The sequence below is a fragment of the Triturus cristatus genome, chromosome 6 (genome assembly GCF_964204655.1).
Source record: "Triturus cristatus chromosome 6, aTriCri1.1, whole genome shotgun sequence".
In the NCBI taxonomy this organism is placed as follows: Eukaryota; Metazoa; Chordata; class Amphibia; order Caudata; family Salamandridae; genus Triturus; species Triturus cristatus.
Window position 1 is genome coordinate 1,816,601,023 of NC_140589.1, and position 15,229 is coordinate 1,816,616,251.

At 44.2% G+C, this 15,229-nt stretch overlaps 1 protein-coding gene across 1 annotated transcript in view; it reads left to right on the forward strand.

The window, feature by feature from the left end:
* The window catches only part of LOC146822082 (uncharacterized), a 237,178-nt gene extending 222,334 nt beyond the window's left edge, over positions 1–14,844 (forward strand). The window contains exon 7 of the mRNA XM_085613179.1: positions 14,277–14,844. Within this exon, the coding sequence (XP_085469305.1) occupies positions 14,277–14,442 (166 nt within the window). The 3' untranslated portion in view covers positions 14,443–14,844. The remainder of the gene's footprint in view (positions 1–14,276) is intronic.
* Positions 14,845–15,229: the final 385 nt, after the last annotated feature.

Here is a 15,229-nt window from a genome sequence, read left to right on the forward strand (position 1 = left end):
AACAGTGAGGAGTCTGTCTCTGCCTCTTCCTTCAAAGGAGAGCCAGAGGATTGCTGCCCACTGGTCTTCAGGAACCTGCTGTACTTTGCAGGCTCTCTCAAGAGCAGTTATCCATTTGTGGATGTCATCCCCACTTTTGTAGGGGGGCACAACCTTAGACAGGTTTCTATTGTCGAAAACCCTATCTTTGTCCTTAGGGACAATGCTGCCACCAGTGGGTATAGACCCACTCTCTTTATGCTGTCTAGCCTTGCTAAGTTTCTCTTCCATCAGGGCTACTTCTAGCTCCTGCTTCCTGATCCTCAGCTGGGCCTCTTGCATCTTGGCCTCATGTTCCCTCCTCTGAGGGGTGGTCATCCTTCTCCTGGAGTGACCTTGAGAGCCTCTAGAGCCATGGGAAGCATTGGAGTCACCTGAGCGATTCCTTTGCCTTCCAAGCCCTGTGTTAAGTCCACTGGGGAGATCCAGTGGGTTGAACCCACTGTCAGTCCCCAATAGCCTTGGTTTAGCTGGGCCAAGTATAATACTTGGCACTGGGCTAGTTCTCCCTTCATCCTCACTACTGTCAGTATCCTTTTCACTCTCATCCTCTGTGGTAGGCATCCCATCTAAGGGGTGACTATTGGGAAGGGGTACTTCAGTGGCATCTTTAGAAGGGGGGCCTCCTGTTCCTGTCCCTAAGGGGGCTAACTGGGAAGCTTTCTTGAGTGCTCTCTGATTCTCATCATTCTGTAAGAGCTCTCTGAGCTCAGCAGAGTTTGGGTTCTTGGGCTGTTTAAGGCCTCTAAGAGTTGCCAAATGCCTGAGCTCATTCTGATTAAGGGTAGCAAAGCTGGATGGTGCCCTCTGGGGGTCACTCTCAACAGAGATGGGTACAGTGGACCCCTCTGCCCCGGCCATTGCTCTTAAGTGTGGGTGGATGTGTTGCAATCTACCTACACTTGGGTTTACCTACTAAACCTATCTAGTAGTTGTAGTCAGGGTGTGCTACTCCCTTTGCTCTACAACAACTAAGTTCAGTAGAACTTAAGTATATCTAATCTTGTTTTATATGTACCTACAGGTACCTATGTGATCTTTCAATTGGTAACCAAGAGATTACAATGGTAAAACACAGCAAGCTCAAATCCAACCGCTGCTCACCAATGTGAGAAGTTGGCCTGGTATATGATGCTCACTAGTTAAAGTGATCACCTTGTACCATGCCAAGCAACCCTTATGGTGTGGTTGTAAGTCAACCTTTTCGGACTAGCTGCCCTAGTGGTAGCGTAGGCTAAGCAGTCTTTGAGGCTAAACTCGTGAAGCGTGTTAAGCAGGCTGTTTTACCAATAGTAACCCCCTTTTATACCAATGAAAGGACACCACACAGATATATATTCAAAATATATATGTATTTATTTCTCAAAGTAACCCCTAGTCTCTTTATGAGCACAGGAGCACAAATCGTCAAACAAGATTATCACAGAATACACAGAAGTTGCACTTTATATGGATAGGCCCTGGTGGCCACTCGAACCATATACTAAAATAGTGGTATAAGTACCACGAACAGAAAAGGGAAAAGGCCTAGGGCCTCTAGAATCGCTGGGCCTACAAGGAGCTAACGTCAGTTAGTGACCAGGAGGTCCACGGGTGGCGTGTGCAGAGCAAATAGTCACACGCGTGCTCCCATAGGTTTCAATGGGTGCGTAAAAAGTACAAAGTTACTGCAAAAGGAATCTTCCGGATGACCTAGGAACTTAAGATTTGGAACACAGGCACTAGAGATGTATTACTACACAGGGGCACCGGAGTACCAGCTTTACCTCACCCACAGGAAGCGGGTGCATAGGCCTCAAAGTGCGTCGGGTTTCTTCTATCTGTTCCGTTGAGCCTGGGACAAAGATGCTGCAGGCGGTCGGTCGGGAAGAGATGCAGTGGATCCAAGAGTGGATCGGAGATGTTGAAGACCTGTAAGCAGAGGGGACAGTGTTCACAGTCACTAGCCAGTGACCAGCGTGGCACCAGGTGGGTACCAGGCGATGTCGGGTGCAAACAGGTGATGAGGGGTAGCTTGTCTCCGCAGCCACGTGGTCCCTGAAGGTCGACGACGTCCAGGAGTCGGCTCACGAGCTGTCCCACGCAGGCTCTCGCTGTCGGCGACTTGATCGAAGCAAACAAGCCTTGGCAAAAGCAATTGTAGGAGGAATCGGAAATCAGCTGTTGGTTCTGACCAGCAAGGTCAGAGGGATTGCTCCTTTGGAGGGGAGCAAGGGCCAGTCTGGAGCAACCAGACCAGCGGTGTTTGTCGTAGATTTCGTCGCCAAGATGGCCACTAGCCAGCGGGCCAGCAACCGGTTAGGCGCGTCGAGTGGCAAAATGCAGAAGGGCCCCACGCAGATCGTGGAGATGCTGGAGGGCTCACCTTTGGTGCAGATGCTGCTCGAGGGTTGGGCTTCTCAGGACCCAAAGCACAACTTGGAGGGAGCCTCGGTTGTTGCACTGGTCAGCTTGTCGTAGTCGTTCCAAGATGGCTGGCTCCACGTGTCTCGGTGCCTCCACGGGTCTCCTCTTTGCAGGGACTGTGGATCGGGCGGTGAGAGGTCTGGAGGTCCAGGTCTTGTCAGTCTCTGGGCTCGGGCTCCGGCGGGAGGCGGCGGCAAAGCAGACGGTGATTCGCTGGATGGTGCTTGCGTTAGCAAGGTGGTCACTCCCTGACCACAGGGGAGATTTTCTTCAGTCTTCTGTGCAGCAGAATGTCGAAGTTCCCGTCTTCTTCTTAGTTTCAAGTTGATTCCAGGATGTCTGAAGTCTTAGGACACAGCTCCTACCTTTATTCGGATTCTAGGGGCCGGACTACCTGCTAGGTCCCTCCCTATGGGTGGGACCAGGAAGGGGGGTGGTTACACCCCCAATCCTTTGTCCAGCTCGCCCCAGGCCCGGGACTGGTGTGCCCCAGGACCGGTTTGAACTGGCATATGCACCGAGGCTCCTTGTGAGCCACAGGCATGTCTGGTTTCTTTCAAGCCCTACCTGACCAATACACAAAATCCTGTCTGGGGTGGTGCACGCACCTCCCCTGGCAGGAAACCCTTTGTCCACACCTCCCAAGCTGAAAGGACTCCCAGCAGCAGGAGGGCAGACTTGTGTCTGTGGTGGCAGCATCCATTTTGTGGAGCTGAGGCTATGTCTGATTTTACCCGGGTTTCAGGCACTGTACATGTCGTGTCCCTCTAGAAGGGTGGAATGCTAACCCCGTCGCCAGAATTGGCGAGGGGTTAGTATTCCAATTCGTATGACACCTTACTCGACATGTTTTGATAAAGCCAAACCAAAGATAGCATTTAACCGCGAGGTTCATAATGCACTTAAGAGTATATGGTATGACGATATCTGGAAACAGTAGAAGGAAGTTGTTCCGACCACTGCAGACAGGCTCAGCTCATGCCAGAGCACCATCTCACATGGAACCAAGCACTCTGCCTTCAGGATTGTTAAGGCCTGCCATAGGAGTGACTTATAGGTTACCAGGTGTCCCATTTAAGGTTAGGTATAGGTATACTACACCTAAGTAAGAGGTGATTACACCAACTTACCCCAGCTGAGTGATCAGCCAGTTGTGTCAAATTGTTAGGCCAAGCCTGGGGTGGCATAATACATGCTGCAGCCCTTGGCAGGCCTTGGGTACACCAATGCCCTGGGTACCTAGTGTACACTGGTACAGGGGCTGACAGGGTGATCCAACCAATTGGGTATGTACCTAGGGTACATGGAGTCCATTTTAAAGAGAGAACAGCCAGGCTGAGATCCTGAATAGCAGGATCTCAGGCCAACTAAGTCGAAAAACCAGCTAGACACTAGGCAAAAATTTGGGGGTAACCATAGTCAGATATCCACCTTCCTACAAGGAGCATATTTAAAATTCTGCCATAAACGTAAAAGGGATAATAACTCCTCGCTTACGACAGTTGTCTGGGAGGCAATATGTGATAGTAAACATAAGCAGGCTCATGAATAATTTAAACTGGCGATAGACACGTTTAAGGCGGAACAAATATGGGCTTTACCCCTCTCACAGGTGGCTTTTAATAAAGTAATAAATGGGTGCAGTAAAAATTATGGGATAAAGCAGCATTGGCAAAGAGATACCATGCGTGGACAGTTATTGCTTCCTACGGTATGTTAAAACCTCAGAGCTATCTAGGAGACTTAAATAGCCAAAGGGCAAAGTTGAAGTTTATGAATCTCCGATTTGGAAATAGCCAATTTCTTGGAGACGCCCCTGCTTGGAAAAAGATGAGTAGTGAGAGGACATGTCGCCTCTGTAACAACAAGAGAGAAGATATTTGTCATATTATTTGTAGTTGTCCCGCTTTAATAGTTGAACGTAGGAGGCTGCTGAGGTCGGACTTTATTAGTCAAATGATACGAACATGTCGACAAGCAGTTATAGCCAGTTTACAAGGAGAAAGTTTGCAATTCACGGGCAGACTTTTGAAGTTTATAGAAATAGTGGAGAAGAAGCTTGCAATTGTGAAGCTTAAATTATCGGTGGTGCCCGATTAATTTCAACCTGGCAATCAGGTAATCAGTAATTTTTTGATGTTCAATTAATTAAAATCATTACATGTCTAGAACTGCACATTACAGTTACACATAAAAATTACAATTAATACGACTGGCACATTATAAGTAAGGCTTTTAAAAGAATGTAATCAATACTATTTCTTGGCGAGGTTCATGGCACCATCGGAGCAGAGTCAAAATTGAATAAAAAAGATTCAAATTAGTTCGGATGGTTATAGCAGCTTCAAGCATTAGGAAAACGTCCAGAGTTATGGGAGTAGGGGCTAAAGTGCAAAGTGACAACTAGTAAGGCCAAGTGATGCTTGGGGCTCGGGCTGTTTAGCAAAGGACACATTAGGAGGTTTTAATCTAGACTGGTTAGCGTCACAGCCCCCTTGAGTGAGGGTCACCACGATGGTGCCTGAGTCAGGTAAGTGTGAAACTTACAACCTGCAGATTGTAAGGCCTCATGTCCATGGGGCACATTGGGTCTAACCCTTGCAGATGTCAATGCTGGTTGTCTGCGTCTCCTGAAAGCTGGATGCTGAACATGTGGTGTACCACAAAGGGCTAATATCATCCTGTGACGTCATTGGTAAGTGCAAGTCGAACAGAGTTCGTAAATTTCCCCAGTCTGGCTAGGGCACTTGGCGTGTTTTCAGAGAAGCACAGATCCAAGGCCTCCCTGCAGCACCTGACGCCGTTAGACCGAAAGAAAGGGAGAAGCAGGCAGCAGCGCTCGTCGGGCAGTTTGGGGTAGCAGCACAGAAGGTGAAGCCACGATTCTTTGCAGTAGTTGCATAGCCTGCAGGAGATTGCCTCCTCTTGAATGTCCCAGGCGGTATTAAAATTAAAGATTTACAGTGCGAAGAGCCTCATGTAGAGCATCTTCCTGCATGCCCGGGCTGAAAATGCTTGTTGAAAATTGGACTGTGCCTGTGTAAGATGCATCCAGCCTCTCGGTAGTGGGGCTGCCGTGCAGTCTTTCAGGGTCCTGCTCAAACGAGGTTATTATCACCTGCCTGGTCACAGCTTTTTACCAGGCTGAGAATGGGATTTCTTTAGAATGCAGGCTGGCCACCATGATCTTCAATCTGCAAGTTGCTATTGCAAGCCCTGGGTGCCAAGTAGAGCCATCTTCAAGGATCATTTTCAGGTAGAACAATCAGGTAGATAAGAAGCTCAAAGGTGCTCTTAAGAGACGGTATGTAGTAATTAATTTCAATCTGCATGTATCCCTCTAAGCTATATATTCTACACAGTCCCTACTTAAAGATTTCTAGGCTTTGTTTCATATATTTCAAGAGGGTGATGATGGCCTTCAAGTCATTAGTGACATGAAAAAAGTAGTCTGAGTCTGTCAGATCTCATGTTTGACAATATCTGCTCAGCAATATGTGTGGCAGGGGTGGCTGAATGTCATACGTGGTTTCAACCTCGGAAGACAGATAATGCAAAAAAAAAAAATCTGATTATGTATTGTCCTTTCACTGGTAGGTGTCTGTTTGGAGGAGATGATCAAGGAAGCAATGGAGTACCGAAAGATGCTAATATCCTTCCATAGTGGACACTTCTCTACATGTTTTCAGGTTCATTCTAACCCTGGGCATAGTCCGCGTAGTAGCGCTACGCATAGCGACGCATGCTTGTCCGCAAACGGTATCTTGCACAGTGCAAGCGGTCGTTTTCTGGCCCTCGAGTAGATTTTTACTCGAGCGGAAGCTTTCTCAACGCGGACTGGTAGTTTCTCATCGGAAGCGGTCACGAGCATACGCGACCACTTGCAATGAGAAACCTGACCTCCCCGCGTTGAGAATCTCGCTGAGAGGTTTATTTTCCACGCTCACGATCAGCAACTTGATGTTGCTGATCGCAAACGAGGAAAACGTCTCGCTGGGATGTCATTTTGCTCGCTCGCGGACACCTACTTGAGGTTGCGGACCGCGTGCGAGCATAAAATGCCAACTACGCTACGCGTTTTTGCACTGTGCTATGTGCAATTCGCGTAGTGCGAAGTAGCGCAAACTATGCAAGCATAGCGTAGTTTTCCGCCCAGGCCTAGTTCATTCCATATCAAGTCTCAGTCCTGACTTTCCTTTTGAGGGAAGGCTTGAGGTTCTTATACAAGTCTGACTGCAGCTGCCAGATTCACTCACAATCACCCAGCCCCTGTCAGCAGTACGCCGATTTAAATAATTCATTCAGTAGTGACAGGCGATAATAAGAGACAAGTGGGTTCTGCAAATACTAGAAAGGGGTCACTCAATTGACTTTTCAGAAGTCCCACAGAAAGATGTCTTAAGCGAACTCCTTTCCCACAAATAAAGAGAAATAAGTAGCACTGCTGACAGGATTGCACACAAGGATACAAACATGTTCAGTGGAAGACGTTCCTGTGGGAGAACAATTCAAGTATTTCTGATAGTACTGTTTCTAGTACTAAAGCCATGAAGGGACTGTGAAGTGGTAGCTGGTGACCTTTAAAAGTGGTGGGCATAATCCTTGGTTCGAATTCCAGTGAGGGAGCCTGACTTCTCACAAGGTTCGCTCATACTTGCTTGCACTCAGTCTTATCTCTCTAATCAATTCTCACTCCTTTTCTGAGAGGTCCAGGATGATGAGGGCCACTGTCTCCCTTTGGTCAAGGAGTGTTTGAATGTTGTCAGTGGCTGCGATCAGTGCTGTCTCGGTGCTGCGTTTGCTGGGAAGCGAGACTAGGAGCCATCCAGGAGGTGGTGCTGTTCAAGGTGGCTGGATAGTTGTTGGTTTCTTGCTTCCTCAAAGACCGTGGCTGGGAAGGGGAGCAGTGAGATGAGTCTGTAGTTGCTCAGTTCACTGGGGTTGGCTGTGGGCTTCTTGAATAAAGGCTTGACTTCTGTGTGTTTCCATTCTTCAGGGAAAGCTGCTGCGTCCATCGAGGTGTTGAGTAGGGTGGCGAGTTGGCTGATCAGGGTTGCTCTTAGGTTGAAAATATGTTGGGGGCAGAGTTTTAAGGGGGGCCCTGAGTAGATAGATTTCATGATATGGATGGTTTCCTGGGTGGAGACTTTGTTCCAGGTGGTCATATGAGGGTAAGCTGGAGGGGGCTAGTTTGTGTGCGCAGTTCTTTTCATCAAGGAAGTCCTTGAGATTGGGTCGGGTGTCAAATTTGCTGAAGATCTTGGCAAGCTTGTCATGGAAGAAGTTTGCGAGGTCGTCACAGAGGTTCTGAGATGGGGTTATGTCGTTGGTTTGGCTGCGAGGTTGCTGAATTCCTTGACGATGCGAAAGAGTTCTTTATGGTTGTTGGACCTTGCTTCTAAGCGTGATTTCAGGGCTATCTTTTTGGTCTTATGTATTTGTAGAAGGTCAAGTTTGTGTGCTGAGTAGTGTCTTTAGTAGTACAGCATCTTCTTTCGAGGAGTTTGCAGTGGCGCTTGGTGGTTCTGATGTCCTCAGTGTACCAGCTAGCCTGTTGAGGGATCTGCTTTGTGTGGATTTCTTGATGGGGGTGATGATATTTGTGGAGTATGTGATCCAGAAGTTGAAGCTTTTGATGTCTTGGTTCACATTGTGGTGGTGGGTAGAGGGCAAGGGCATTAGTCAAATTACTTTTGGATGTTTTGTCCAACTGCGGCTTGCGGAGTTGGGTCGGGTGGCAGGTGGAGGCTTGGGGTGGTGTTGGTGAGGGGGACAATGGAGTGGACAGTCCAGGTGAGTTCAGTGGTGTGGTTGTAGTGTACTCTGTCACTAGAAGTGAAGATGGGGTTGAAAGTGTGTCCTGCACTGTGGGTGGGGTTCTTGACAATCTGGTTGAGCCCAATGCTGTTGAGACTGTTGATGAGGTTGTTGGAGTTAGGGTCATTTTCAGCATCGTGGTGGAAGTTGTGGTCACCTAGGAGGATGTAGTCCCTTGAGCCAATGATGAGAGTTGCGATAAAGTTGGTGATGAAACCTCAGAAGATGTTGCGGGGTCCTGGCGGGCGGTAGGTTATGGTGCTCCTGATGGTGTTTTTATTGTCTGTTTCAATTCTGAAGATGAGGTGTTTCATGGAAGGTATGGTGTGGTAATTTGTTTTGGTGCATCTGAGGGAATCCCTTTGAATGATGGTGATTCCAACGCTGGAGTCTTGCCACGATTTCGATGGGTGAGATTGCATCCTTCTGGTATGGTGGTGGCATTGTCGGGCGGCTCCTTGGTTGAGCCAGGTCTCGTGAGGAAGATGATGTCATATGCAAGAGAGCTGATCAAGTCCCAGACTTCAGTGGCATGTTTGCACAGCAAGCGGGTGTTGAGGAGAGTGCATACAAATTGGTTGTGGGAGAGGTACGTGGTAGTTGTGCGAGTGGGTGTGGTGTCACAAGTGAGGCAGCAGATAGTGCAGGTGAAGCGGGGGTGGTGTGGCAGCAATGTTCTGTTCTTTGAGGGCATGCAGGGTGGTGGCTGTGTAACTGCGGGGAGAGGTGAAAGGACTAGGATTCGGGATGTTGGGTGCTGTCCAGGCGAGGGCAAGCATAGACGGGTTCGCCTTTGGTCGACAACTGCATGCCCACTGTGCATGTCCTCTGTGTAGCCACACTACACAGATGTCTGTGACTGACCACCGACTTTGTGTTTCTGTGGTGCCTGAAGTGGGATCACAACTCAATGGCCATCCCTAAGTGCAAGGCAATGAACCCCGAAGCCTTCCCCGAGTGGGCCATGAAGCTATTGGCCACAAATCACATGACTCTGTGCGACTCCAGGTCCTGTTCGTGAGGGAGGTCTTGGGACTGCTCCGGGAGCAACTCGCATCAATCTTCCACACAAACCCAGAATTCTTCAGGTGAGTCCCACAGCAAGAAGTCCAAAATTCGAAGAGCTCTTCAACTTCTCCGTATCGCCCCCATTCTTCAAGTAACTCAAAGAAATGATGACAAAGATCAAGGCCCTGCTCCCAGGTTATTCCTGTGGAGCAGGCATCTGACAATGGGTCTGTTCCGCTTTTTTCCGGGGATCCAGGAGCTGGAGCAACCTCCACCCAACTAACAGAATTTTATGAAGTCATGAGCCTCATTTAGGGCCGTTGAATAGTTCTGGAGCGCTTTCAGGCCCCATCGGTTCGGTAGGGTCTCTGAGTGGGCTCAGCTGGCAGGTCCACCCTTGGTGCTAGTCAGACCCTCAAGGTCCATTGGTGGGTCTGAATCAGCCAAAGGCGCAACTTGGTGAACTCGTTTTGGGACCATTCCAGTAGCACTGTTATACCTGACTGATACGGAGCCAGACTGGTGTCCACCGACATTAGCTCCAGGGCAGATCAGGCCAGCACAGCCTGAACTGGAGATGGAGCCCTATTTTCCTTAAGGTCCCTCTGAGGAACATGAATATAGGGGATCTGAGGATCCCCAAACTAGACACCTAGCAGAGTCCATGTTCTATGACACCTAGTATGAGGACCTGGCTGATGCCAGTAATCTGGACACCTCAGTAGATGCTGACCTTATCTCTCCTCCCACAGTGACTATGGAGAAAGAGTCTCCTTTTGTGATGGTGGTCTAGATGGTGGCTGAGGTCCTGGAGGTAAAGCTGGCCATGGTCAAGATCAAGACCACTGTCTTGACAGAGGTGCTTCTGCCCGGGATATCCTCATCAGAACCCTTGCTCTCCTTTAGTGAACCCCTCACAGGTTTCCTGCTCAGGGCGTGGGCCAAGCCCTGCACAGGCAATCCTATGCAGAGGACAATCTCCCTCTCCTATCCCCCTGCTCCAGGGATCCAGCCTTTCTCTGCCTGCAGGCCACCTCCGAGAGCCTGGTGGTCCAGGCCTTAACCTCCAGGATAAACCCTGAAGCATTTCCTACCACAACACTGGATATAGAATCCAAGAGGCTGGATATGTTCGAAAAGAGAATTTTCTCTTCCACCAGCCTGGCTGCAGTCTGTGAACACCACATACTTAGTGAGCCATTATTCCCACACTGTGATGGATAAAGTTGCGCAAGTGCTGTCCATGGTCCAGGAGAAGGCGTAGGCCATACTCTCCGAAACTATTACTGATAGGAAAGATGCTACAAAGTTCACCATCAGATGTGGTTTGGATACAACCAACTCACTGGATAGAGTTGTTGCTTCCATGGTAGTGCTTCATTGTCATGCCTGCTGAGCACAACTGGCTTTTTGGAGGATTTCTAGGCATCCCTTATGAACATGCCCTTGGATGGAACTTGCATTTCGGTGCCAAGGCGGATTTGGCTCTTGACGTTTTAAGGATAGTAAGTGCCACCTCCTAAACGCCAGAAGAAACGAATTCCGCTGTCGATGCCTGATGGATAATGAATGACATCTTCATCCCGAGGTGGTGCAAAGTCTCTCTAAAGATTAGAGAGAATTTTGGTTAGATCTGTTTGTTACCACTGAGAAAGTGCAATGTTAGCAGTTCTACGCGCTGGAGTTTCCAAGGCAGCTCTTGCTCGGAGATGCATTTTGTCTTGAGTGGACCTCTGGACTCCTATACGTCTTTCCGCCAATACCACTCCTATCCAGAGTTCTCAAGAAGATCAAGAACTACCGGGCCCAAGTCATCTTAGTGGCCCCGGATTGGGCAAGCAGAGTCTGGTATCCCAAACTTCTGAGCATGAGCATCTATCCTCTAATCAAGCTGCCCTTTCGGGAGGATCTCTTTTCGCAGGGGTTTAGTGAAAGAATATCGACCTCAAAAATATCGATGTAAAAAATAGACGTAAAAATATAGAATACAAAAATATCGACTGTCTATACTTAAAAAGGTAACTACAAAAGATCTAAAAAAATTCTTGTTTACAAAAATATAGTTGTTTTAAATATCGATTTTTAAATATATATAATTTAAAATATTAAAATAAACATATATTAATACTATCATTCATTTATAAGAATAACATTTATTTAAAAGTATATTTTAACACATATAATAAATAAACTTACTTTTAAAAATGTAAATGCACATATATAATACCTATATTATATATATCTCTCTCTCTATATATATATGAACATATGTAGAAAAATATAAATAAACTAATATTTTAAAAATTTATATAATTTAAAAAGTCATAAATAACATACCATTATCAAAAATATATGTATACATATTTAACTATACCAAAAACATAATATATTAAAAAAGGAAACAAATTTCATTTAAAATGAAAAGTAAACATGTTTTTTTACAATTGAATTACAAATAATTTACTAATGAAAAATATTGACATTTTTAAATATTATTTTAATTAATCAGTTTTATAAATTATAACATAAAATAAATTACTAAAACAAAATAAATACATATAAATTTCCCACTACATTAAAAAAACATTTTTGCACTAAATAGATATAGAGATAGGTACTCCCACCCAACACAACACACCAATGAATATTATAATTAACAAAAAAAATAATAATAATAACCCCACTCCAGTCAGTGCAACAGTAGGAAAAGTGTCGGATTGCCGGGGGGGGGGGGGGGTGGGGGGGGGGGGGGAGGGGAAGAGGAATTTATATTTAAAATAAAAAATAAAAATGTAAAATAAATTTACTTCCCACCCATCCCCCTTCAAAACCCAAAACCCACATCAAATTTAAAAAAGACTTACTTGCACAGTTAACATAATTATTTATCAATTAAACAAATATTGTTTAGGAAAAACTAAATATAAATTCATTAAAATTAATTAACTTCCCACCCTTTACCCATATTATCCCCACATACCCCACCTAAAATTTAACTAAAAAAATCATTAACACAATTAAATTAATTAATTTACAATTAAATAATTATTAGTATTTAACAAGTAATTAACAAATAAAATAAAATAATTTACTCCCCACCCTATAAAACCCACATCCCAAACCTAAAAAACATGTAAACAATTAACAACATTATCAATTAATACTAATTAACAATTAATTAATTATTAAAACATTAATGAATTACTACCCTTTATTCCTATAAACCCCACACCTAAATAAATTATTTACACAATTAGCATAATTAATTGTCAATTAATCAATTCATGTTAACAACTAATTATTAATAAACTAAAAATAAATTACTTCCCACCCTTTTGCCCTATAACCTCACACCCACACCTAAAAATAAACAAAATTACACAATTAACAATGAATTATCAATTAATTAATATTAATTTACAACTAATTAATAATTAATTAAAAAGAAATTGCTTTCCACCCTTCACCCCTATAAACACCACAACCCTTCAAAAATATTTACCTGAAAAAATTAACACAATTAACATAATTAAATATCAATTAAATAATATTAATTAAAAAATAATCATTAATTTATTATAATTAAATTACTTCCCACCCAATACCCCTATAAACCCACAACCCACTACAGAACTAAAAAACACAACATTTTAATTAAATAAAATGTTATAACTACTAAAAAATTCAACTAATATAGTAAGAAACAAACAATAATTAAACAAAAATATTATGTCATATACATTTAAAATATATGCTAAAAACAATTATTAAAAAACGGCATTTTAAACAACGATATTTTCACAAATGATATTAATGACTTCTATATTTTAATAATGAATATTACTTACCTTAAAATAGATATTCTTGACAACGATATTCTTGCACTCGATATTTCCATTCCACAACATTTTTCACTCGATATAATGGTTCATTCGACATTTTTGACTTGATATTCTGTCTCACCACCTTTCGCAGGGGCAGGGGCAGGGCCTTGCACCTGAACCTGCACACTCTCCACCTACATGCGTGAAGACTGAGCAGCAACAGCTGAGGGTGTTTGATCTCTCTCCTGAAGTGTGTGATATTATCTTGGCAGCCTACCATTCCCCCATGGAAAATGATTTACACCTGCTGCTGGGACAAATTTGTAGCTTGTGGTGTGGTACCAAACCTGTTGATCCACTGTCTACACCCTTGTCTGAAGTCCTTTTGTTTGCTTCATCTTTTGCCTGGCAAGGCATTGCTCTGAGCACAGTTAAAGGGTACCTTTTTTCCATTTCAGCTTTCCTGTGGTTGCTGGAAAAGCCTTTCCTGTTCAAGTCACCTGTTGCGAATCTTTACCTAAAAGGTTTACAACACGTTTCCTCCTATGTCCTTTATTCTGCCCAATGTGAACTTAATTTATCATGTGTTTACCAGTTGAGCCTATGCACAGCTGCCTTCTCATACTGGTGACCATCAAAACACTCTTTCTTGTGGCAATAACATCTGACTGCAGGGTTGGTGAGTTGCAGGCTCTTTCAGTTCATCCCGGTACACAACCTTTTTCTCAGACAATTTTGTCCTTAGGACCCGTACCACTTGTTTACCAAAGGTGATTACCCCTTTTCATGTCGGGCAGACCACCACATTGCCTACCATTTTTGCTCCCCCTCATCCCAGCAAGGAAGAGAAGGGATTCGACCTTTTGGACCCAACAAGGGTGCTATCATTTTTCATTTATTATACAAAGGACTTCCAGGTTTATATATTGTCGCAGTTTGACCTTGATGTCACTTGAACTTGAAGAAAATGATTTACATATGTTAGTCTATGGACGTGTGCCAGGTCTATGTGTGCATGTATGTCATGAGTCTCTCTGCATGAACAATTCAAAAATCAAACCTAATCTCTTTGTCAATGCTTGTCCTCAAACAGCTTTTGGATAAATTAATGAAACACAGGAAGGCAGATTGTTTCAAACATCAATGGGTTAATTCAGATTTGCCTTTTTATTGGCTCCCCAGGTGCGGCTCCATTTCCAGTCTCGCAGCTGGTCATACCCAGACATTCAACTGCCATGGAATGGTCGGCCGTTATGTGAACGTCGTTATACGAGGACGAAAGGAGTGCCTCACGCTTTGTGAAGTACAGGTCTTTGCTGAACCGGAGTCACAAAATCATGGCAAATAAAGAGATTTCATCAAAGCCCTATTAGCTATATTCAATTAAACTTACACAGAAAATTTCATATTAGTGAGCTATTGAATCAATGTATTGAATACACATGAGTTGTTCTGCAAATGCTGAAACAAACTACTAATTCAAATTACTGCACTAAAATATTTGTTATTCATTTCTATATTCCTCATTTTTCTTAATTTGATTAAAAAATATGTTGAAATGTTTCTTTCAGTTCAATTCAATGAATATATAGCTGTAAAGAGTTTTCCATTGTATTGGATGTATTCTGTAATGCATGTATTGGTAATGTAACCACAAACTGAATAAGGAAATTGCTAGAAAACTGAGACACCAAAACACCACTTTTGCAGTGGCTATACTAGATGGTAATAAATGTTAACACAATCACAACCTATTTGTCTTGTCCTCTAGTTGAGAAAATGCCCCTTTTAGAGTGCCACTCCCTTTTCTACTGTTTTATTTTATTGTTAGTTGTTAGACTCTGCACACTGGGATACTGCTGTCCAGAGCTTATGGTATGACCCACAAAAAGTGTCGATTGGCTAAGGCCTCATTGGCATATTTGACTCTCCTGAAAGGCATTTGTATCACCCACAATTTCCCCATGGCATGGAAAGTAAAATGGAATGCAGAACTACTTTACCATCCAGTAGTGTGATCATGCAAACATGACTTCAGGCTTACCACTGTAGCCTGGCTACTGAAGTTTAAAAAACTGCATCCCATCCTGTCAAAATACCCCTTTTTGACAGGAGAAACCCTTCATTTTTAGTAT